Source organism: Prionailurus viverrinus, chromosome D3 (assembly GCF_022837055.1).
Source record: "Prionailurus viverrinus isolate Anna chromosome D3, UM_Priviv_1.0, whole genome shotgun sequence".
NCBI lineage: Eukaryota > Metazoa > Chordata > Mammalia > Carnivora > Felidae > Prionailurus > Prionailurus viverrinus.
Window position 1 is genome coordinate 10,785,250 of NC_062572.1, and position 24,525 is coordinate 10,809,774.

Below are 24,525 nucleotides of genomic sequence, written 5' to 3' on the forward strand. Positions count from 1 at the left end.
ACCGGAGCCCCTACAAGCAGAGCCTTGAGGCGCCCGTAGTGTCTGACTCTTGATTTCCGTCCAGGTCATGATCTCACGGTTCGCGGGTTCGAGCCTCGGGTCAGGCTTGCACTGAGAGCACGGAGCCTGCTTGGGATTCTCTCTCTCCCTGCCCTTCCCCTGCCCATTCTCTGTCTCTCTCTCAAAATCAAAAGATAAAAGGCAGAGCACCTTTCCCACCCAAGTTGGAGCGATTCAGCTAAAGCAGCAGCAGCAGCAGGACGGGAGTGAGTGTGGCCGGTTTGGAGATGCAGAATCATGAGTCCGCGAAGGCGGATGGCCTCTAGATGCCTCCAGTGAGCCCCGCTGACAGCCGGCAAGGAAACGGGGACCTCAGTCCTGCAAGCAGGCAACCTGAGGGCGTCTGGAAGCGGGTTCTCCGGCAGGTAGGGACACGGCCTTAGGAGACCCAGGCCTGCTGGCCTTCTGACCTACAGACGGTGAGATAATGAACTCGCATGGCTTTAAGCCACTGAATCTGCGGGGATTTGTTTTGGTCGAAGCCATCTCAGGTGGCGGACAGGTAAGCAGCCGGGGACTGGGCGCCGTGGGGTCAGCCTGTACCTGCCCAGCCTGCAGCCCCGGAAGGCAGGTCACGTGGGAGAGGCACCCCTCTGGTTTCCTCCTCCGCCCTCCACACCAGATGTGGGGGAGCTCCCGCACCAGGGCGGGGAGGGAGAGCGGCTTGCTATGTGCGCCTCATTTCTTCTTGCTCCCTCCGCTCCCTCCGTTCCCCCTGCGAAAGGAAAATACTGGTTTTCTTACAGTTGTCTGTGTGATCTCACTTGGAGCGTGTCAACCCACTTGCACGCGGCGGTTTCACGCTCCCGGTCAATATCGCAGGCCTGCAGGGTGTGGGACTCGGGGCAGGGGCGGGGGACGGGGGGCGCCATCCGCCCTGAGCGGCGTCCGTCCCGCTCACACCCTCACCCCTCCTTCTCCTTCCTCCCGCGCCTTTTCTTTCGCGGCTCCCGCACCCTTTGCTCTTTGCTGCCATCGTGTGGTGATCGGGAGAATTAACCTCGCGCGGGCGGGAAGCAGGAAAGTCCCAGGAACCGGTTAGGTGTGCTTTACGCTAATGCAAAGTGCCTGGGGAGGGAGGTTCGTTTTGAACCGCGATCCAGGCAATAAGGCCTCTTTAAACAATGTTATTTCCGCATCCCGTTCGTTAACTACTCACTAGGAGCAGAGAAGGGAAAGGCGACCAATGGCTCCGAAACAAGCCTGGGGACACTGGACGGACGCTACTGAATTAATCCGCTGAGGTATTTCTGCAATCATTCTGTGCAGTACATTTCGAGCGAGAAACAGGCCTTTCCCATTGACCTCGAGTGTGACCAACAGGGATGCAAGTCTTTGAGGCTGGTCAGCTTTCCCACTTTTAAGAATGCCCTATTAAAAGGTGAATGCAGGAGATCCTAAAACACTGCTGGAACTGTATTCATGGATTGGGAGGCTGAATGCTGTTCAGATGACAGGGGCGCCTGGGTGGTGCCATCAGTTAAGCATCCAACTCGATTTTGGCTCAGGTCAGGATCTCGCAGTTTACGAGTTTGGGCCTGGTATGGGGGGGGCTCTGTGTTGACAGCGTGGAGCCTGCATGGGATTCTCTCCCTCTCTCTCTGCCCCTCCCCCATTCATGCACACACACTCTCTCTCTCTCTCTCTGTCTGTCTCCGTCTCTCTGTCCCTCCCTTGCTCACACTCTCTCTCTCTCAAAAAATAGACAGGGGAGCCTGGGTGGCTCAGTCGGTTAAGCATCCTACTTTGGCTCAGGTCATGATCTCACAGTCTGTGGGTTCGAGCCCCCCATCGGGCTCTCTGCTATCGGCACAGAGCCTGCTTTGGATCCTCTGTCCCCACCCACCTCTCTCTGCTCCTCCCCTGTTTGTGCTCTCTCGCCGTCTCTCTCAAAAATAAATAAATAAACTTAGAAAAAAAAAAGACAGGGCACTTTTTAAAATATATATACATTGTTCAGATGACAATACTACCCGAGGCAGTATACAGATTCAAAGCAATCTCTATCAAAATCCTCATGGTACATTTTCCAGAGATGCGAAAAACTCATCCTAAGCTTCACATGGGCATTTCAAGGGACCCAGAATAGCCCAAACAATCTTTAAAAATAAGAACAAAGTTGGAGGATTCGTATTTCCCGATTTCAAAACTTGACACAAAGCCACGGTAATCAGAAGTGTGGTATTTGCCTAAGAATAGACATTCAGACCAATAGAATAGAATTGAGAGCCCAGAAATAACCCCTCAGGTCCCTGGTCCAGTGGTTTCAACAAGGGTGCCAAGGTCATTCTGTGGAAGTCGGTCCCTTCAGCACAGGGTGCTGAGCAAACCAGAGGTATGCATACCACGAGGAAGCTGGGCCCTTATGCCATCGACGAAAATTAACAGAACTGGTCCAAGACCCAGATTTTAGGAGCTAAAACTATAAAGCTGTCAGATGAAAGCATGCACGATCTCGTATTTTGCAATGGTTTTCTTTAAATGTGACACCCAAACAGAGGCGACCGAAGAAAAAATAGATACGTCGGGCTTCAGTACGTTTAAAAATTTTCGTGCATCAAAGGACGCTATCAGAGAGTGGAAGTGCCGCCCACAGAACGGAAGCAAACATTCGCAAATGCTATCAGTGAGGGTTTCATACCCACAATATATAAAGAACTTCAACCACTCAACAACAAAAGACAAAAACCCAATTTCATGTTTTCAATTTATTTTTATTAAAAGTTTCGTTTATTTTTGAGAGAGAGAGAGAGAGAGAGAGAGAGACAAAGCACGGGTGGGGGAGGGGCAGAGGGAGACAGAGACGCAGCATCCGAAGCCAGCTCCAGGCTCAGCGCAGAGTCAGACGTGGGGCTTGAACCTATGCACTGTGAGATCATGACCCCAGCCGAAGTTGGACGTTCAACCGACGGAGCCACCGAGGCGCCCCCGCAAAAAACAATTTTAAGACAAAAAAAACCAAAAAACACCAAAAACCAAAACAAACAAAACAAAAAAACCCCAAGGAAACAAATAACACACGTGTAGGGGAGGATGTGGAGAACCGGAAACCATGCACCGGCTGGCAGGATTGTAACGTGGCCCAGCCGCTGGGGAAACCGTTTGACACGTTCTCCAGAAAGCGACACACAGAATCACCCCATGACCCAGCGATTCCGCCCCTCGGCATACACCCCAAAGGATCGGCAACGGGCATTCAGACAGATGCTTCACGCACAGAAATATCCCCAGCAGCGTGGTTCCCGGCAGCCCAAAGGTAGAAACGCGCCACGTGTCCACCAACAGACAAACGGATGAGCGCACCGTGGGCTCGCCATGCAGAGGAATCGTTGTCAGCCGGAGGAGGAAGGAGGCGCGCAGCCGTGCGACAGCCGTGCGACATCGGCAGGCGGACCTCAAAAACAGTCCACCAGGTCGGCGAAGCCAGAATAGGCCAGAAGGCAGGGCGCGGTTTCACTTACGCGCAATACCTACAAAAGGCAAGTTCGGAGACAGGAAGTAGATACGGGGTTGGCAGGAGCTGGGAGGAAGCCACAGATGAGGGTTATAACTGGAGGGGGCCAGAGCGTACGTCTGGGACCACGAGAACGTTTTGGAAATCAAGGCGATGGTTGCAGAGGTTGGTGTGAGCCGCGACGAGTAGCTGTGCCCTTGAAAGCAGCCGAAATGTCTGTTTTACCGCACTGAGAAAATAATGAATAGATGCAAACACAACTGGGAAAAAGACTGTTTCGACGGAGCCACTCGAAACAAGAACCCAAACTCTCGTACTGAATGGGGAGGAGAGGTCAGGCTTGATTGTGAGGCTCTCTTGAAAAACAAGAATGAAGACGAGCTTACGTGACATTTAATGCGCCCCACGTTGTGTCCCAGTTCGTCACTAACTCTTAAAGAGAGGCAGGATCAAGTGTTCTTTCCTCCATGTTCCCAATAAAATTCTATCTCCCGCTTAGAGACAGGTAAGCCTGGGGGCGCCCGGGTGGCTCTGTCGGTTAAGCGTCCGACTTCGGCTCAGGTCATGATCTTACGGTCCGTGAGTTCCAGCCCCGCGTTGGGCTCTGTGCTGACAGCTCAGAGCCTGGAGCCTGCTTCGGATTCTGTGTCTCTCTCTCTCTGCCCCTCTCCCACTTGCCCCCCCCCCCCCCCCCGCCGCCCCGCGTCTCTCAAAAATGAATAAACATTTTAAAAAATGATAAAAAAAAAAAAAAAAGAGAGAGAAACATGTAAGCCTGAACACACGGATACATCCTAGTGTTAGGCCTGGGGGCATATTTGAATACAGACTAATTCCTTAAGACTCCAGTCACTGGTGAATGCTCTTCCATCTAGAAACTTCTGCTCCGATAAGATCGTAAATACACGGAGAGCGATAGAAGCTGTGGACTCAAAGGTCACCTTAGCTCTGCTCGTGGTGAGCAGTCACCTTAGCCTCACCTTAGCCTCATGATCTGCAGAGGCCAGCGCAAAATAAAAATGCAAGACCCCTTGCCCAAAACACATGAAGAGTTTCAAGACTTCATGAAGTCTTCAAGACTAGGACATCAGAGCATTGAACCACGTACAGTTCCGAGCGAGGGGCCCCCGCAGCCAGCCCCGTCTGTAGCTGGGACCTAGCAGGTGGCAAACAGCTGCTGAGAATCTCGGGTTGCGGCCGGAGGTACAGAAGAGAGAAGACGCAGGTGGGTGGCCCCCAGGTGCCAGCGGGGGCGGCCTAGCCAAGGCAGGCCAAATGGACCAAACATACCGCGCCGCACCCCCGTCCCCAGTCTGCATTCGGCCGAGGCCACGCGGGGCTCAGCTCTGTGCATCCTGTCTGCTAAGGAAGCTGCCCAGCGTTCCTGTGTTCTGTGTGCCTGGCACGGAGCTCTTCCTTGGCCATTTCATTGGACTCTTGCCTACTTCCCCTCCGTCCGACAGAGGGGGAAACCGAGGCTCAGAACCGCTCTCTTGCCGGAGGCCCCCGCCCAGGTCGTGGCCAGGAGGCATTCTCAGGCTCACACCCAGGGCCCCACGGGTGGGGACTCTATACTCCCGGAGCCCTGCTGTCCTCCCCTTGCCTTTGCGGGGCTCCTGAAGGCAACAGAAGGCTCCACGTCCTTCTCCCCGCTCCCTGCTCGCATCCTCCAGGCGTCCTGCAGTAAACAGCCCAGAAAAGGCCCAGTGCCCAAGCAGAAACGCCATCGGCAAACCCCGCTATCTCAAAGCTGCTCCGAGCCAAAATGTCCCTGCTGATGGGCCAGGCTCGCTTCACCGCTCAGCTTGATTTAGGAGCCTGGAGAAGGAGGCTCCGTTGCTGCAGTATGAAGCCTGAGCAAAGAGGGCAGGAGGGGAAGGGACCCTGCTGCTGTCTCTGTCTGGCCCCCGGGGGAAAGGACATTCTCAACCACCGGCCACCATGTACCGAGCACCGCTCCCCTCGGGCCAAGAAATGAGGTAAGCGCCTTGTCACCCTAAGGCCTCAGCACTGCCTTCTGGGCTGGATACCGCGGTTCCCATCTTACAAATAAGGAAACTGAGGCCCGGGGCGCCTGGGTGGCTCAGTCGGCTGAGCGTCCGGCTTCGGCTCAGGTCATGATCTCACGGTTTGGGAGTTCGAGCCCCGCGTCTTGGCTCTGTGCTGACAGCTCGGAGCCCGGAGCCTGTTTCAGATTCTGTGTCTCTCTCTCTGCTCCTCCCCTGCTCATGCTCTGTCTCTGTCTCTCAAAATAAATAAATAAACATTAAAAAAATTAAAAAATAAAATAAAATAAAACAAGGAAACTGAGGCCCGGGGAAGTCACTTCCCTGGCCCAAGGGCCTACAGCCAGTAGGTGGGCTGGTGGGATGTTACCCCGGGGCCGGTCTGCCTCCAGATGTTAAGCTTTTAGCCCCTTGACCGCATGAACTCCTGAAAACCCCGCTTTGGGGGGCTAACGAACCACTGTGGATCTCCACTCGCACAGAGCAAAGGTTCCAACGGCCACGGGTGATCAAAAGCCAAAGATTCTCCTCGAGTGGTAACAAACTCACTTCCCAGCTGAGCTTTCAACCCAGGCTGCAGCTCCCACTTGACCTGGGCCAGGTGCCCACCGCCCCCCCCCCCCCCCTCCGCAGCTACAATGACCCAGGTCCCGGGGAAAGACGCCCACCCACAGGGGTCACCAATGCCGCCCAAGAGCCCGGCAGATTCCCTCAGCTGCAGCTCCCAGGGCCCCCCGCCGATTCACCCCACCATCGGGCGTTGTTGGCTAAAGTGAAGATTCTAGCCTCATGACTCTCATGATTTGAACGTAGTGATGAGTAAACGCGGTATTTTTTTGACGTGGCTCCGACCGGCGAAATGTGATATAAACCATCTGCGATCTCCCCTGATGCCACAGTCTTAACCCGCAACAGTCACGTCTGTGCTATGTCGCCCGTAGCGGACAGAAACGCCACACTGCAGTTAGCGGTAAATGAGAGTAAAGATGTGTTTTCCGATCCAAGTTCAAGGGGTCAGTGGACCCGGTCGCCAGGGTCTCCAGGTCGACCAAACCTCAACGAATCGCCCCACTTGTGCCCCATCCTTCTTTCTCCAGACGAAACCTCGATTCCATATCCCAGCCTGAAAGTTGAAGAAACCTGGGCACCCTGCAAGGTTTCTCCCTGGCCACGCCCGGGATCATCACAGACGCGTCTCTGTCCAAGGCTGCGGTTGCTAGTCCCCTCCTCCCTGAAGCCTCCTGTCCCCTCGGGCTGCATCAGGTGCCTCCTCTGTCCCTCCCCAGGCTCCACCCCCCCGCCACGTGTCACTTCCAAGATGAGAGCCGGTCACGATGGAGGAAAGCTGTCCGGTGTCTCTCTTCCCCGCACCGCGCCCAGCACGGAGGACGCGTGCTGTCCACGGAGGGAGGAGGGGTGTGCGCCCTCAGCAGCCTTCAGGTGAGCGAGAGGCAAGCCGTGAGTGTCTTCAGCCCCCGTGATTCCAGATTTGTCTGTTGTGGCAGCTGGGGTTGAATACCCTGACACTTGCCCACCCCAGAGGTAGACGGGGAGCGACAGGAGGTCATGCTTTCGTGACTGAATGAGTAAGTGCCCGCGTACATAAAGCTGGCCAACACCTACGGCAGTTACTATGAACCAGACATTGTCCCGAGAACCCTACATTCATTCAGCCACCTGGTCCTCACGCGCCACACCGATGGGACAGGTGTTTTCACTTTACGGGTGAGAAAACAGAGGCACAGAGAGGTGCAGTAACTTGCCCCGGGTCACACAGCGAGGAAGGGTGGAAGCCAGGACTTCAACGCAGACCCCAGACTGTGAGACCCGCGGGCCCATCCCTTCCCTAAAGCGCGGGATCCACGGACACGCTGCCGCTGGCGTGAGCAAGGCCACGTGGGATCCGTCAGTGACGGAAACTGCGGTGGCCCTGCTGGGAAGGAAAAGGGGGCAGCGTGGGGGCTCAGAGGTCTCAGCCACTCCTCACTGGGTGACGGTGATAGGCTGAATAGTGGGGCCAAGTTGTCCGCATCCCGATCCCCACGATCTATGAATATGCAACCTTGCACGGTGGAAGGGACCCTGTGATGCGGTCAGGGCTCTTGAGAAGGGGCGGGGGGGGGGGGGGGGCGGGGAGACCTAAAGGAAAGTGTCCTGTCAATGAGAATCGGATTTTTCACCCCATTTCGGTGTATCCTCGACCTCTCTCTCTCTGGCTGGTAGCTTTGGGGTCAAAAGCCCCTTCTCCTCTCCCCTTCCACCCCCGCTTCGTGCTGGGAAAGTCTCCCGATATGTCTTCCGTGGTCTCCCCCTGCAGACTCAGCTTCTAGATGAATAGCAGGTGGCCGGCCAGGTGCCAGTGGGTTGGCCAGAGCCCAGGCGGGGCGGCCGTGGGTCAGAGTCAGATTGTCACGCCAGAGAGGACGACAGCCAGTGGCGGCCACTTCCTCGTCTGCAGCTGGGCCGCCCCGCCTCCCCGACCAGGTGGAGACCTCCAGATATCCTGGTAACCACCAAGGGCACTGGGCAAGCCAGGAAAACTAATCCCGCTGAGGAGACCCAAGCCAGCCCTCTCCATGCTTGTCTTCCTCTGTGGGACCCTTGCCTCTACCAAGTTCAGCCATCATCCGTTGTTCGCCCCCCACGTACGTGATGAAGTTCACAGCAGTAAGTACCCGCCGACACTGTTGGTTGACCACCCGGCAGTCAGTTCCCCCTTCTTCCTTGCTCCCCAAACCATCCACCCAGTCCCAGGGGATGCGTCTTGATTGGTCTAAGCCAGTGCCCTCTTGCCAGTGATTGGTCTAGAGGTGGGCATGTGACCCAGGCTTGGCCAATTAAACAGCAAGGGAAGTCTGCTAAGGGACTCTGGGAAGACTGTCTTCCTCTTATTAAGAGAGAGACAGGCCAGGGAAAGAGTTTTTTAATCTTCTTTCTCCCCTCCTGCCCTGGACACTGTTGTCTGAGGTTGTGATTTCTGGAGCTACGGTGCCCAGATGTTTGGATCCCCCAGTCTAGATGTGGCTGTGAAGGCGTTTTTAGATGTGATTAGCATTGACATAAGTAGACTGATTAAGCAGATTGCCCTCCATAATGAGGGTGGGCCTGATCCAATCAGCTGAAGGTGGGGGGGGAGAGAGGGGGGGAAGGCAAATATGGTAAAAATGTTAACGTGAAGAATCTGGGTGAAGGGTATACAAGAATGTATTACATCCTTCACAATTTCTCTGTATGCCCCAAATGAATTTAAAATAAAAAGTTAAACCCCCCCAAAAAGGGGGGGGGGGTAGGCAGACAGGTTCAAATTTGGTTTCTCTCATGTAATGCCTGGGCTTTCCTTGGGAACCCAGGACCAGAGTACCAGCTCCTGGAAGCCCAGAAGCCACCTCGGGTCAGTTACAGTCCCTCTCGAACTCAACATCGGAGCCTCCCTCGTGTTTCCTTCGGGAAAATCTGGATTTTCGTAGGTGAGACTCGCGAAGCTCGGTGCACTCATGTCACCGCAAGAGGGGCCACTAGATTCAAACCCCGGCTGTACCAGTTAGTGGCCATGTGGCCCTGAGGCAGCCCTTGAGTTTTCTGCGCCTCAGTTTCCTTATCTGGAAGACGAGGATAATGATAGCACCTCTCTCGGAGGAATGTCTGTGAGGAGCAGAGGGCGGTGCCCACACAGGGATGATGCTCTGTGACCGCCAGCTGTCCTCGTGACCCTGGGCTGGAGAGTCACACGGGCCCAAGTTCGAACCGTCGACGTGCCTAGCATTTGCTGGCTGATAGCGCTCAGTCACTTGTCCCTTCCAACCGCGGTGTCCTCATCCGTAAATGTGGACAAGCGCTGACGCTTTCACCAGCGGGGTCCGGTGAGGATTGGATCGTGACAGGGATGATGTAGGCACTTAGCCCGGTGCTGGGCACACAGTAAGCCCTCACTGAAGGGTCAGGAGAAACAACTCCCTGGAACACCCACCAGGATGGCTACTATCAAAAAAAAAAAAAAACCCTGGGACGCCTGGGTGGCTCAGTCGGTTAAGCGTCCGACTCTTGATTTCGGCTCAGGTCATGATCTCGCAGTTGGTGGGTTCCAGCCCCACATCAGGCTCGGTGCTGACCGCAGGGAGCCTGCTTGGGATTCTCTCTCTCTCTCTCGCTCCCTCTCTCTCTCTCTGCCCCTCCCCTGTTCTCTCTCTCCATAAATAAATAAGCATTTTTACAAAGTTATTTTTTTAAAAAGGAAAAAACCGAAAGACAGAAAATGGCAAGTGTTTTTGGCGAGAGTGCCGAGAAATGGGAACGTTTGTGCTCTGTTGGTGGGGATGTAAGACGGGTGTAGCTGCAGCTCCCCGAAAAATTAAAGACAGAACCCCCATATTGTATCGGTCAGCCCAGGCCGCCAGAAGAAAATGCCACAGGCTGGGTGGTTTAAAGGACAGACGTTGATCTCGCCATCCTGGAGACTGGAAGTCTGAGACCGGGGTGCCGGCGTGGCCGGGTCCTGGCGAGGGGTCTCCCCCTGGCTTGTAGATGGCCCCCTTCTCGCGGGGTACGCTCGTGTTCTTTCTTCCACTTGAAGGCAGGGGAGGAAACAGAACCCCGTTTCTTCCTCTGTTTTGGAATGTTCTTATTTATTTTTGAGAAAGAGAGAGAGACAGAGCGTGAGCAGGGGAGGGGCAGAGAGAGAGGGAGACACAGAATCCAAAGCAGGCTCCAGGCTCCGAGCTGTCAGCACAGAGCCTGACGCGGGGCTCGAACCCGCAAACCGTGAGGTCAGGACCTGAGGCGGTCTTGACGACTAACCGACTGAGCCTCCCCAGGCGCCCCTGTTTCTTCCTCTTTTTCTATAAACGTCCACCAGTCCTGTCTGATGAGGATCCCACCCCCATGGCCCCATTTAACCTTGAGTACCCCCTTTTTAGGTATGCCACGTCTCAAATACGTTCTCCTTGGGGGTGAGAGATTCACCCCCCTGGGAGGGGGGTGAGCACAGTTCAGTCATAGCACAAATGATCCAGCAAGTTCACTTTGGGTGTATATTGGAAAGAACTGAAAGCAGGTCTCAGGGATAGTGGCTCACCTGCCCTCGGGGCAGCTTTATTCACAACGGCCCAGAGGTAGAAGCTGCCCCAGGATTCCTCCACGGCCCAACCGATACATCAAAGGTGACGATACATCAAAGGTGACGTATACACACAATGGAATCTTCTTCCGCCCTGAGAGGGAAGGGAGCTTGACATAGGCTACCGCGGGGATGAACCTTGAGGACCTCATGCCAAGTGATAAAAAGCCAGTCTTGAAAGGACAAATAGACTAGAACAGTCACAATCGTGGAGACAGGAAGTACAGTGGGGGTTGCCAGGGCCCGAACCGACTTCGGTTCAGGTCATGATCTCGGGGTTCATGGGTTCAAGCCCCACGTCCGGCTCTGTGCTGACAGCTGGGAGCCTGGAGCCTGCTTCGGATTCTGTATCTCCCTCTCTCTCTCTCTCTCTCTCTCTGCCCCTCTCCCGCTCATGCTTGCTCTCTCTCTCTCCCTCAGAAATAAACATTTAAAAAATTTAGAAATGATTGATTATAAATGTTATGGTGTGCATTTTTACCGCAATAATAATACATTAAAAACAGGTAAAATGAATTCCCTGGGAGTCCTTCCAGCAGGAGAGCAACGGCCCAAAACGGGCCACCAGGGGGCGCTGTGTAGCCATTCCCCTTCTCTCCTCCACAGAAGGAGCTGGCGGTTTCTAGAGGGGTAAAAAAACCAAAAAACCAAGAACACTAGAGTCTTGGAGAAAGTTAGAACTCTTTCTTCCCTGCTCCCTTCCCCGATGGACCAGCCCCAGAGCTGCACCGCCCTCCCACCACAAACCGCTCACCCTTGACTCTGACCTTGTTCTTCCTCTGGGTCCCTTCCTTCTGTGCTGGGGACACAGTGACTGGTGGATGGAGTGTGCCCGCCCTGCCTCCAGACTGCCCAGGGGCTGGAGAAGAGGGAAAGGTGGCCAGGAGTCACCTGCCCCAGGTTATCCAAAGACGAGAGGACACCACAACGGAAATGGGTCGAGACCCCTTATCCCAGACGCAACGGCCTCAAGGTCAACCAGACCTGGGCTTTCTCTGGCTCAGCTGCTCACTGTGTGTGTGGTATCACCCGAGGGAGACTGAAGTGTTTCACGAAATCCAAGAAGACTTCGTAACCCACTCTCATCAGCTTTTAATGATCCTTTTTAACAATGCAACAAACACCCATGAACTCACCACCCAAAACAAAAACTGGAATCTCGATGGCGACCCACATCTGACCACACGTCCCCCATCCCAGCGTCCTACCCCGCCGCCCAAATCCTCACCCTGAATCCCATATTTATTCTTCCCGCGTTTCCTTCATAATGTAGTATTGCAAACACGCGTGGAGAACTTGAGTTGCTTTTAACCTTATGAAAAGGAAACCACGTTTATGTGATGGGACATTTTTCACCGGCTGTTCTGTTTCAGAGATCCGTTCATATCGTGCTGTGGGGCGATGGTCCCTCCGTTTTGACTGCCGTGTGATAGTGCATTGTGAGAATTTATTCGTCTGCTCTCCCATACACGGGCGCTTGGAGGTTTCTCCGTTTGGGCCACCGTGAACAGAGGCCTTAGAAATATTCTGCCGTGTTGTCCCCGGGGTGCATACTTCGCGGGAGGAGGCTGGGTCCTAATTATGATTTGCACACGCTCAGCTCTGAAAGATAAAAGCAGACTGCTTTCACGCTCACTCACATCCCCACCAGCGGTGTGAAGAGGGGTCTCTCTTTCCCCATAGTAGTTACACTTCATGATATACTATGTATTTTACTTGTGTGTTTGTTTCCTAGCTCTCTCCACCTGCACCCCCATGTCAGCAGGGATCTTTGTCTCTTTTTTCACTATTCTTTCCCCAGTGCCTAGAACCATGTCGGGCACATAGAAGGTGCTCAATAAATATTTTCTGATTGAACAAGTGGATGGCCCAAAACAAGATCTGAGGACTAATATTAGGTATTATTGGAATATTATTATTATTATTAATAATTAATTATTAATAATTAATTGTTATTGTTAATTATTATTAGTTAATATTAATATAATTATTATTTATTAATAATAATAATAATTATTATTATTAATTTCCCGGAGAAAGGCTGATTCATCTCTCTGCTTCAATTCCCTGAGTCCAGGGAAACGACCATTGGCCAAAACTACTGATGCCTGGGCCCCCAGGCCACCTAAGTCAGAGCTTCTGAGGGTGGGACTTCCCCTCCCATAATTCCCCATGCTGGGGCTTACAAGGCCCTCCATCATGGCCCTGCCACTTCCTCTTGCTCACCCTTGTTGGTCTAAAATAACATCGCAACCCACCCACACTAAGCTCTTTCTAACCTCTGGGCCTTTGCACAGCCGTGTCCCCTCTGCTCCCCCTCCCACCCCACTTAACCACACTAAGACTCTGAATCTTTCAGGGAGTAGCTGAAAATGTCACCTCCTTTGAGAAGCCCTCCCTGGCTCCTGAGACCTGGTAGAACCCCTGTGAGAGACCCTCATGATATCCTGAACTTGTCCTTCATGGCTCTTGCAAAATTTTGTGATCACACTTTGTGTGATTCTCTGCTTCATGTCTCAGTCTTGCCCTAGACTCCGAGATGCAGGAGAGCAGGAACCAATTCTGTTTTGGTTATTCCCGTGTCTTAGCACATAGCCCAGTGTCTGCCCCATAGGCAGGGGCGAATATTTTTGGACAGATGGATGGACAGATAGATGAGTGGATAGATGGATGGAGTTACAGGTGGATAGGAGGAAGGAAGGAAGGAAGGAAGGAAGGAAGGAAGGAAGGGAGGAAAGAAGGAAGGAAGGGAGGGAGGGAGGGAGGAAGGAAGGAAGGAAGGGAGGAAAGAAAGATGGAAGGAAGGAAGGAAGGGAGGGAGGAAGGAAAAGAAGAAAGAGAAAGAAAGAAAGAAAGAAAGAAAGAAAGAAAGAAAGAAAGAGGAAGGAAGAGAAGGAAGGAAGGAAGGAAGGGAGGAGGGAAGGAAAGAAAGATGGGAGGAAGGAAGGAAGACTTGCAGGGATGAATGTATAAATGATGGATGAATAGGACGCATGGAGGGATAGATAAGTAGATAGATGATAGAGTGATGGGTGAATGGATGAACAGATGACGGAGAGAACAAAAACTGAGTTCAACTCCAGCTGCCATCCTCCCGTGGCACCATAATGGCGCGCAAGAACATCCTGGATGGTGCTCTCAAGAGCACCAACAAGGCGAAGAAGAAAGGCAAAGCACAATCCTGCCTGCCATGCTCCAGAGTCATCGTCTGGCTCCTAACCGCGAGGGTGAAGCATGGTTGTGTCGGAGAACTTGAAATCCTAGTTATCACAGAAGGAGGAAATCGTGGTGAACCTCGTGCGCAGGTTAAACCAAGTGCGATTGGCCTGAAACTTGATGTACAACTCGGAGATCTAGAAAAGTGGCAGAGTAATGTCCTCCAACTCATCAGTTTGATCTCATTGTGCGACCTCGGCTAGGATCGTGGCCGTGAGCACGCAAGACAAACACACGCAGAAGAGAAAACCCTGGAATGCTTTTTCGAGGGATGTAATACATACATACAAATTTTTTTTTTTCCTGAAAGAGCTTGTGATTAATTGCTTTTGTCCTATTGGCTTCTCCACTGGTGTCTGAGCCACCTCCCCAGTGGATGGTGGCTCCCGGAAGGCCAAATTCCTTTCCCCTCCTTGAAATCCCTTTCTCCCAGGGTTCCCTGGGAGCAGGGCTTTTGCACTTTCGGATTTTCCACAGCCCAGGGGAGAGGAGCCAGTAGGGCCGTGCCGCACCGGATCCTTAGCGGGATGCCGTTCATTAGTCACTCAACAAACACAGAGGCAGCGCGGTGCTGTGGGAGTTGCAAAAGGATTTGGGGTTCAAACCCCAGCTCTGCCACTTCTTCCCTGTGGGAACCCGGGCAGATCACTTAACCTCTTTGAGCTTCAGGAGGTGTTTTTTTTCCCCATCTGTAACAGGAGGACAATATTCCCTACCTTGTGGGGCAATTATGAAGACTAGCATTATGTAAGTGCTAGACATATAATAGGCACCCAATAAATGCTAACCATTATGTAATGGGCACCAGCCACACCACACACGACGAATCAGACACGGCCCCTGATCTCATGGATGTCTCCGTGTAGCAGGGACAGCACTGAAGTGGCTAATTGCGATAGAGACTGGTCACATCAAGGTAGGGGCAAAGGAACACAGAAGGAGACAGGATGAGTTCAGGAGAGGCTTCCCGGAGGATGCGGCATTCAATCAGATCTTAAAGAGCATTGTACAGTCCCAGAGTCATGCGACTGACTTGCTGCTAAATTTCCATATGACCTTGAATTAGCTGCTTCCCCACCCTGGGGTCCCCAGATCCCCTTCTGTAACAGAAAGGTTGTTGAGCACTAGCTCGGAATCTTTTGGGTCACAGTCTCTTTTGAGAAAACTCTCTGAAAGCCAGAGCCCTGCTTCCCAGAAAAAGGCACGGACACATCAGTCGGTCTGTGACCGGGGAGGGGGGCCCTCATGGACCCCCATAAAGCCACCCTAGACTAAATCCCAGAGTCCAGTGATCCTCCTGGATCATCAGCACCTCACAGAGAGCTTTTTCCCTTTAGTCTATGGCAGGCCCAAGCAGACAGTCACTGACTGGATCTGGGAAAGTCCGTAGACACTGGGCTGCAGGACAGAGCAGGGGCCTGGGGAGGGGAGGTCACTCCAGCTGGCTGGGGAACCGGCCTTTGATTCTGGGAAAGCGCCCCTGAGCAGCCGGCCCCTGACCTCACCTAGTTTATCGCCATCAGCCCTGGGGAGGAAGAGGAGTGTGGGCCGCTCCGGGCAGGCTCCCAAACAGGCCGCTGACCCCCGGTCTGCCGCCCCCCCGCTGGAGTTCCCGGACACATCCTTTATCTTCCCTAATCTAAACACCCACAGGCCACAGGGGTGGTCCACCCCCTTCGCCGCTAGTGCGCGTCCTCAGCTGCATCCAGCCGGCCAGAGGAAGGAGAGCTGGCCTTCCTTTCCAGCCAGCCAACCTTCACCCAGCATTTATGAAGCACCTATTGTTTGCAGACATCTGCGAAGGAGATGGTGGAGGGCCTCATCTTACCTCCCTCCAAGGTCTCTGCCTCCCGGCCTGGGGCCCCTAAACCCCCCTTGGGGGCAAGATGCTGTTGCTATCCCACTCACCCGGAGCAGGTGGGTGTTTTGGGGAAGTGAGCTCCGAACCGGCTAATGCGGTGTGGAAAGAAGAGTCAGTTCCGGGTTGGTGTCTGGGCACCGCCTGAACCCGCTGTGTGATCCTGGCCGTGTCCTTGTCCTCTCTGGCCCTCAGTCTTCCCGTATCTACACTTCCCATTCCACAAAGATTCCATTCGGCTCTGAAATGGGCCTTGTTGGCCCTCCCCGCTCCCCTCCCCCAGAATAACGGAAGGAGAAGAGAAAGCTATGCCCTAGAATGTGCAAAGATCTTCCTTCAGGCAGATCGCATTCATTAATTCAAGCATTTATGGAGCACCTACTGGGTGCCAGGCCCTGGACTGGGCAGTTGGAACGTGAAGGCGACTAGGATTCAAGCAGGCGACCCACAGACACCTCCCTCTCCCAGCCTGGCTTCGCGCCTGGGGTCAGGAGACCCCCTGGAGTCCCAAAGTGAGGGGGGGGCTAGCCAAGGATCCCCTCCCCGGGTTGCGCTTGTCGGCGCCCGCGGCGCTTCGGGCCCGGCCTGTCTCCTCCCCTTCCTCCTTCTCCGCCCCCTCCCCGCCCCTCCCCGGAGCTCCGCCGCGGCCACCTCCCACCCGCGGGATCCCGGCGTCCAGAGCCGGCGCGTGCGTCCGTCGGTCGGCCGGGTAGTCTGTCCGCGCGGAAAGCCCAGCGCCCCGGCGTGCGGCGGCTGCGGGGCCTGGGAGGGAAAGGGCGCGGAGGCGGGACCGCGGCTCCCTCCCACTCCGGGGGGAGCCCAGGAGGCGGCGGTGCTGAAGCGCCAGCGGAGAAGGAGGCAGCACAGCGGAGAGGCGGTGAGAGCGCGGGGCGCTTATGGACCCCACCCCCGGCTCCTGCGGGGGGCCGGCCGCGCGCTCGGGGGAGGGCTGGGCTGGGGAAGGGGGGCGCTGGTACCCCCAGGGCGGGAAGCCGCGGCCATCGGGCTCCCGGCTTCGCCTACGAGGCGACGCGACCCCCGAGGGGCCCTGGGCCGCGCCTGCATCCCCGCGCATCCCCGCGCGCCCTGCATCCCGGCCCCGGCGCGGGCCCCGGGGGAGGGGCGCGCTCGGGGAGCTGAGGAGGGGGCGCCGCAGGCGTGGAGCCTCGGAAAATCGCGCCCGCGGCCCGTGCCCTCCCTTCGGGCCGACCCCGAGGGAACGCGGGCGGTGACCCCTCAAGCCCCCCCTTGCCAGCCCCCCCATCGGTTCCCCATTGTTCTCAGCCGATCGCTCTCCCGGGAAGGGGGAGGGGGTGCTGCGCTCTCCTCTTAAAGGGCCCTCTCCCCTTCTTGTCTCCCGGCAGGTCGCGAGCACGAGTGGGGTGGGGCGTGCCCACGGGCCCCCGCCCCCCTCGTCCCCCCCGCCCAGCTCCGGAGCCGCAGCCGGGCCGGCGGGCCAGGGGTCCGCGGCGCACCCTCTCCGGTGCGTTCTTCAGCCAGCCAGGCCTACCAGGACGCCGTGTGAAGCAGGAACAGGGGGGACAGGGACGCCCCCTTCGGCAGGAGCCGTCGGAGGGGCGGACCCGAGACCAGGCGAGCAGCCCCGCAGGAGCCAGGCTCAGGGTCTGGGACGCAGTCGGGAGCGCAGAGGGCCGGCTGGGCGCCGCAGAGCCAGCAGGCTGGCCCGGGCCTCCTGGGTGACAGGCCCTGCGTGGCCGGCTGGGAAGAAGTGACTGGAGACCTGCAGGAAAGAGACTGGACCTAGAGGAGGGGCGGCTGCCTCGCTGTCTTTGCTGAGCCCCGGGGGACGAGGAATTTAGAGCAGCGTTTCCCCATCCTGAAAAAGACGATTGCTGTCCAGAGCAGCACCCTTTATCTGCGACAGCGCTGGGGGCGGGGGTCCTTGGGGCCTGGAACCCCACCCCACACTCCTTCAACTGGGGCCTCTGGGCCTCACAGAGGACCCCGGGTTCGCAAGGAGGCCTTCGGGGTCCTGGCCCCTGCGGCTGCAGCAGTGGCCATGTCAAGGCCAGGCCAGGGTGTGATGATGCCCGTGAACGGGCTGGGCTTCCCACCGCAGAATGTGGCCCGGGTGGTGGTGTGGGAGTGGCTAAATGAGCACAGCCGCTGGCGGCCTTACACGGCCACCGTGTGCCACCACATCGAGAACGTGCTCAAGGAGGACGCCCGTGGTTCTGTGGTCCTGGGGCAGGTGGACACCCAGCTGGTGCCCTACATCATCGACCTACAGTCCATGCACCAGTTTCGGCAGGACACAGGTGAGCGACCCCACCCCGCCCCGCCCCACCCACCCGGCCGGCCAGGCCGAGACGGACAGGGTCGCCATCACTGTGACGAAACACACCGCCTTTCGTGGTGGGATGCTAAAATCCCCGCGGCATCCCCGAGGAGGGAGCCTGGGAGACTGCTCTGCTGACCCAGCCTTGCTCACCTCCCCCCAAAAAAGGGATAGCCTCGCCTAGTCCAGCTCAAGACTTGGGTTCCAGTCCGGCCTCTTCTATGCGTGGTAGGGCCTTGGCTGAGCTCCAGCTCCTCTCTTAGCCTCGGTTTCCTCGCCTGTGAAATTCGTGGGTCAGTGTCTCCCACCGCTGTGTGAGGATCGAGTAAAATCGCGCTCACTGAGCCCAGAACCTAGAAAAGGTTAGCACTCTGGGAAAGGGCTTTCCATGCACTTCCTCATTGGATTCTCTCCCAACAATCACAGATCCTAATACTACTGAATTATTATTATTATTATTATTATTATTATTATTATTATTGTTAGGAGTCCCATTTTACAGATGAAGAAACTGAGTCTCACAGAAACCAAGTGGTTTAAAAATTTAGAGCGGAGATTTAAGCCCAGGCAATTGAGTTCCAGAGCCAACACTCTTGGCTGGTTTCCTGTACTGGCTCCAGGTGTTGGTGGTGTTGGGAGGGGTGTGAGGGCGGTTGGTAACGGTGGAGGGAGGGGGTGAGGTGGCCGTGATGGAGACAGTGTCGGTGGCGATGTCAATGATAGTATTGACTGTGGACTTGGTGGTTGTCTTGGGGGGGGGGGGGGTAGCGTGATGGGGCAATAATGATGGGGAGAATGAGGTCGGTGGCCGTCTTTGGTGGTCGTGTGATAGGTAATGATAGTGACAAAAATGGTGAGGTCCACGCTCAGCATTCGTGTTCTGGAAGCATGCCATCCCTGTGGAGGTCTCTGGGGGTCGTCGCTTGCTGGTCTCCGACAAGCTTGGTGGGCAGTGGGGGGTGGTGAGTGCCTGCCTCAAGGAAGCTGCCAGAGAATCCTTGGCACCTTTGACCCCAGGGGCCGGCTGAGGGAGGTTTGGGGGAGTTCCTGCGAATCCCTGCTCGACAGAACCGCACGTAACAGCCGTGGAGATAGTAGGACACTTCCCTGCTCTCCAGAGCTGTTCAAGACGGTAGCCGCTAACTACATGCAGCTATTTAAATATATGCTAATTAAAATTAAACTTTAAAATTCAGTTCCTCAGTCCCACCAGCCGCATCTCAAGTGCTCCATGGCCACGTGCGTCTCAGAGCTACCATATTGGACAGACAGCATAGGTCCAGAACACCGTCATTATCACAGAAAGTTCTAGTGGGTAGCTACACACGAGAACATCGCTTGGTGCTAACCGAGTGTGGAGACGCAGATGAATTCCTAATATGTGGTTTCGGCACGTCTGCGATTCCACAGCTCCAGGCATTGAGTGTGGTCACTGGTGGTGCCAGGCATTCATTCATGCTGTCATACAATCACTTATTGATCTCGCTGGGCGTCAGACCCTGTGCTAAGCACTAGAAAAACGCATGGACCAAGACAGACCGGGTCCTGGGCAGAGGTTCACTGGAAGACCTACACTGGAGGTCCCAGGGAGCAAGCAGTCACGTAACGCACAGATAACCGGTTGCAGGTCTGAGAACATGAGATGAACCCGGTGTATGGGGGGTGACAGAAGATTAACCTCAGGAAGTGATGTTTGAACGGAAATATGAAGAATGAGTGAGTGGGGCAGTGTTCCAGGCAGAGGGAGCCGTGCGTGCAAAGGCCCTGTGGCAGGAAGGAGCTGAGTACATTCAAGTCCGCTGTGTTAAGAGTGCAGTAAGTGAGGGAGAAGTGGTGCAAGCCGAGGTTGGAGCAGAGCCTGGACAGCCGTGAAAAGGGCTTTGAATTTTCTCCTGACGGTGGGGAAAATCACCAGTAACCCTCATGCCCATTCTTCCAGAGAGGCGCTGAGCCCCAGATGGAGAAGTGAGAAATGCTAGGCGTTCCCTGCCCTATTCATCTGGTTTATCCTCTAACCTTCTCTGCTGGAGGGCAGGGGTCTGACATCAGGAGGAAGTGGGTTTTCTCCTTGGCTTGGTGTTTGGCTTTCTGCAGGTTCAGAGCCAGCTCTGGGTGTGGAAATTTTCCAGGGCCTGGCTGGGGGTGGGGAGGGGCACTTGGAGGCAGGGATAACCCCACCCAAGGCTGCCACGTTGGCCCCCTGGTCCTTGGCCCGCTGTTTCAGGCCCCTTTCCTTTCCTAATCCCAGCACCCCCACTTGGGCCCCTAGCTCCCCAAACTCCCTCCATTCCCCCTTTCAGCAGGCCCCTTAGTCTCAATGGCAGCCCGTTTATGGTTCAGCTTTGCTGAATCCCCCAGAAGTTCAGTTTCAGCTACTTCCCTACGCCTCCTCCCCAGGGCTGTTCACCCACACCTACCCCCTGTTTGCCGGAAAAGGGAAAAAACCACTCATCCCTCAGCAGGCTCCTGGGAGCCTGCCAAGACCCCCCAGTAAGGGAGGAAGGCCTGGAAACCGTGGGGTGGAGGGGGGCACCTTGGTTGTGGAAAGCCGCTGGAGGGAGGGGCAAAATGCCTCCCCACCAGACACATTATTCTGTGTTCCCCACTTCTCCCAGAAGTAACACAGGTCAAGAGAGGACATCTTGTCCTCACTGTTGATGGCCCAGGAAAGAGCCCCAAGCAGGTGTCCTCAGCTCTCTAGGCCTCACTTTCCATCTGTGAAATGAGTGAGAGCATCACTCACTTGGGTTGATGGAGAGAACGAAGCCTATTTTTTTATCCCACAAACGTTGACTAATCCCCCGCCATGTGCCTCGCGTGTACTAGATACGATAGATGCACAAGAAGTGGGTAGGAGGTCCTAAATCTTGGAAAAGATTATGATTCTTTCTCCCTCGCATGCACTTTCTCCCTCTCTCTCTCTCTCTGTCTCTCTCTCTTCCCCACCCCACTCCCACCATCACACACGCGCAAAACACTATAAAGCTATAAAACCCAAAGCTCACATACATGTACTGAAATGAACACGGCTTCTATCTAGATTTTCTAATCGTAAAATTCGTGATAAGCTCCCTGAAGCCGAACTTTAATTTTGGGGGGAGGGAAGGGGCAGTGTGCCTCAGCTTTGCCAGTGCCCTAACACTGGAGCCGATGGGCTTTCTGACAAGGTCAGGCAGTAAATATCTTAGCCTTTGCGGGCCATACTGTCTGTGTTGTAAGCGCCACCCTCTCCCTTGGCGATAGAAAAGCAGTCACAGACAGTCAGCAAATGAACAACTGTGGCCGCGTTCTAACGAAACTCGTTAGGCACCCTAACACTGGAATTTGTATAATGTTCACAAGTCATGAAATATTCTTTCGTCCCCCCCCCCCCCCCCAACTATTGAAAAGTGTAGAAACCACTCTTAGCTCTCGAGCTGTGCAAACGCAGGCGATGGGCAGATTTGGCCCACAGCCTACCGTTCACCAACCCTACCAACCCCTGCCCTGTTGTGCTCTCAACCTGCCCATGGGGTAACACAGCCCTGCCACACCTGTCAGAGCCTCTACTGAAATACACGCCTCGCGGTGTGGGCCAAGGTGCGTATGCGTGGGCACACCCACGCACATGGCACCGACCTACTTGTATACCACCGACGCCCAAACTCCCTGTCTCTGTGCCTGTCGCGCAGCCAGCGGAAGGAAGCCCAGGTGTGAGGCTTGGACCACAGGAGAGAGGCCAGGCCCGGTCCCGTAGGGGCTGCTGTTTGTTCAGCCGGTGCCCCCTCACCTCTTTCCTGCCGGGCTGTTTTCATCACTCCCCGCGGGAGGTGAGGTTCCCTTTGAAGCCCTGCAGGTCCAAGCCCACGTATGGGGGGGAATGCTGTGACCCTGGGCCACGTGATGTTCGAGCACTCACCGTGGCGTCCCAGGCACAAGGCTGGAAGGGAGAGCCAGAGTCAGGCAAAGCACAAGGCGGGCGCCCTCTTCATAGGCGTGTGCTCCGCAATATGTTGACCTTCTTGCTGTATCGTGTGCTGTGTCCCCCAGCTTTCCTCATCTTCCTCTGTGTTGAGCTGCCCCCTGCCACAGGCAAACCAGGAGTTCACAAATGCGAAGCCAAGGTCAGTGGGCTCGCCCAGGTGGTTGCAGCATCCGGTGGCAGAGCTGGACCCGGGAGCCATCCGGGGTCGGCTCCCGCCAGCAGCCGGGAGATAATTCGGGAACCGCTTGCTGCCCCCCTGGCAAGGCCACAGCTTCCCTGAAGGTTCGTTGGCCCCCATCCTGCTGTCAGGGTGACAGCTCACCCAGACCCCAGAGTTTCCACCCAGTCCCCACACCTGGACAGAGATATGACTTAGCCACTTCCCATCTAACTTCCAGATTCCTCCCTGGACCTCCATGGCAGGGGATAGAGGGACGGGCCAGCTTTCTGGCTGATTGGTACCAAGCCCACATCATTCCTTCTCTGGGTAGCTTGGGCTCCATTCAGCCCTGGTCACTGCCCTCATGTGGATATCCTATCTGAGGACATTCTTAGGCTGTGGGAAACCAGTGGGGCTGCCCAGAGAGGGAAGCAGCCATCACCAGGGCAAGCACCGCCAGAAATCAGACTCTTAGGCAGGCTATTGTCAATGGAGAGACTGAGGCCCAGAGAAGGCGGGCCCGAGGTCACACAGCCAGCCAGCCCCAGCGTGGAACCCAGGCCTCTCGGACAGGTCTCAGGGATGGAGAACAAGGTGACCTTCGGTGCCGGGCTGACAGAGTCCCCTCCCCCTTCTCCCTCCAGAGCTCTGCTGGGGCTTGTTGTCGGGAACGGCCTGTGGAACCCCAGAGGCCTCCAGCACCAGCTCCCTAGTCACAGGACCCCTGGGGACCCTCTCCCAGCCAATATGTGTGTGTGTGTGGGGGGGGGGGGGGCTCCTGCGGCTGGGCCTGACAGCAGAGGCCAGAAGGATGATGTATGTTTGGGCGGGGGGGGGGGGTCCATTCCATGGCAGCAGCAGGTCCAACTAATCTGTTCATGGGTGTCTGTCACACTGCCCACATTCACACAGCTACGGACCCACCCCCTGGCCCCTGGCTGCTTTTCTGGCTTCAGGAGCTGCTGATTCTTTTTTTTTCTTTTTAAGTTTATTTCTTTATTTCGAGAGAGAGCATGCACACAAATGCACGTGAGTGAGCAGGAGAGGGGCAAAGAGAGAGAGAGAGAGAGAGAGAGACAGGACCCTTGCCAGAGTGGTTTCAGAGCTTTGCGAAGGCAGAGGCAGACACATAGCATGGGAATAGCGGTCGAACCCTCGGACTCGGATATATAGAGCTGAACTGCAGGCTGGCCCCTTGCTAGCTTGGTGACCCTGGGCAAACCTCTTAACCTCTGGGAGCCTCAGTTCCCTCCTCTGTAAGGGGGGGAGTAACGATAGTGCCTACCTGAGAGGGCTGGTGTGAGGATTAAATGAGATAATATAGGTAAGAGCAGGAAGAATATTACTTTGGACGTAGTTATCACTCAAGTAGGACAGAGAGTTACATGCTTCATAGGAGAGGTGCGGGTTGCCTTGGGCCAGTGACGCGGGCAGCGTGTGCCTGGGGGCTCTGAGAGCGAGGACTTCCTCGAGGAGGAGTCCTCCAAGAGTCTGTATTGTTTGAGGAGCACTTCCAGGTGGAGGGAGCTGCATCAGGAAGGTCCTGGAGGAAGCCTCAGGCCTGGGGGGAGGAGGGAGGCTGTGCTGGAAGAGGGGAGGGGTAAAGGAGGCCTCTTGGGTCCCACTGGGCATCGCCAGGCTGCCAGCTGCTGCCCTTTAGCGGGCGGGCCCCAGGGGACCCAGAGCCATGCTGAAGGACCAGCCTCGTTAATCATGGGCCCTTGGAGGCCAGAGCTGAAGCATGCTGGGGCCGGGGCGGGGAGGGTGGCTGATGCAAGCATATCCTTGCAGTCCATCGGGCTCCCTCCACCCAGCCAGGGGGCGTCACCCCATTTTACACACAGCAAAGCTGAGGCTCAGAGGGTGGGGAGCCTCCTGCCAGAGCTCGGAAGAGACGGAGGGTCATTCAGATCCAGGCCTGCGGCGCCCACCCCATGCGAGGCCGGGCGGCCCTAGCACCTTGGACAGCGCCACCAGCGCCTTGCCCAGGCCTGTGGGGGGTTGTCCCCGGGATCCTGGGTCGGATCCCGCTCACAGCCAGCCCCCTTCTCTCTCTTCTCCTGTCCCCGGCTCCTCCTTCACCCCTCTCCATCCTTCCCTGCTTTCTCCCAACCCCCCAGCCTCCTCTTTCCAAGGGAGCTGTGGAGTCTAACCCAGAGGTGAGGGAGGTGATGAGCGCTGTGGCGGGGGAGGGGATGAGACCGATTGGCGCTATTCTATTACCAGTAAGGTGGGGCGGGGCTTTGATAAAGCCCTCAGGGAGGGTAACAGTGGGTGGGGATGACAGGGGCTCCGTCGGCCGTGATGGAGGGTGGGAAGAAGCTGATAAGCAGTGAGGGGGGAGGCATGGGAGTTCTAGTGGGGAGGTGATAGAACACGCGATTGGAAGGTAATA

At 55.8% G+C, this 24,525-nt stretch overlaps 1 protein-coding gene and 1 long non-coding RNA gene across 2 annotated transcripts in view; both read left to right on the plus strand.

Annotated features, from left to right (window-relative positions):
* Positions 1 to 6,158: 6,158 nt before the first annotated feature.
* Positions 6,159 to 9,584, plus strand: LOC125148829 (uncharacterized). Its single transcript, XR_007145711.1, has 3 exons — positions 6,159 to 6,960; positions 7,838 to 8,187; positions 8,871 to 9,584. It is a non-coding gene; the product is annotated as an uncharacterized LOC125148829 (long non-coding RNA).
* A 6,797-nt stretch (positions 9,585 to 16,381) lies between these two features.
* The window catches only part of DTX1 (deltex E3 ubiquitin ligase 1), a 34,323-nt gene continuing 26,179 nt past the window's right edge, over positions 16,382 to 24,525 (plus strand). Inside the window, exons 1-2 of the mRNA XM_047827859.1 lie at positions 16,382 to 16,584; positions 17,072 to 17,986. Of these exons, the coding sequence (XP_047683815.1) occupies positions 17,728 to 17,986 (259 nt within the window). The 5' untranslated portion in view covers positions 16,382 to 16,584; positions 17,072 to 17,727. The remainder of the gene's footprint in view (positions 16,585 to 17,071; positions 17,987 to 24,525) is intronic.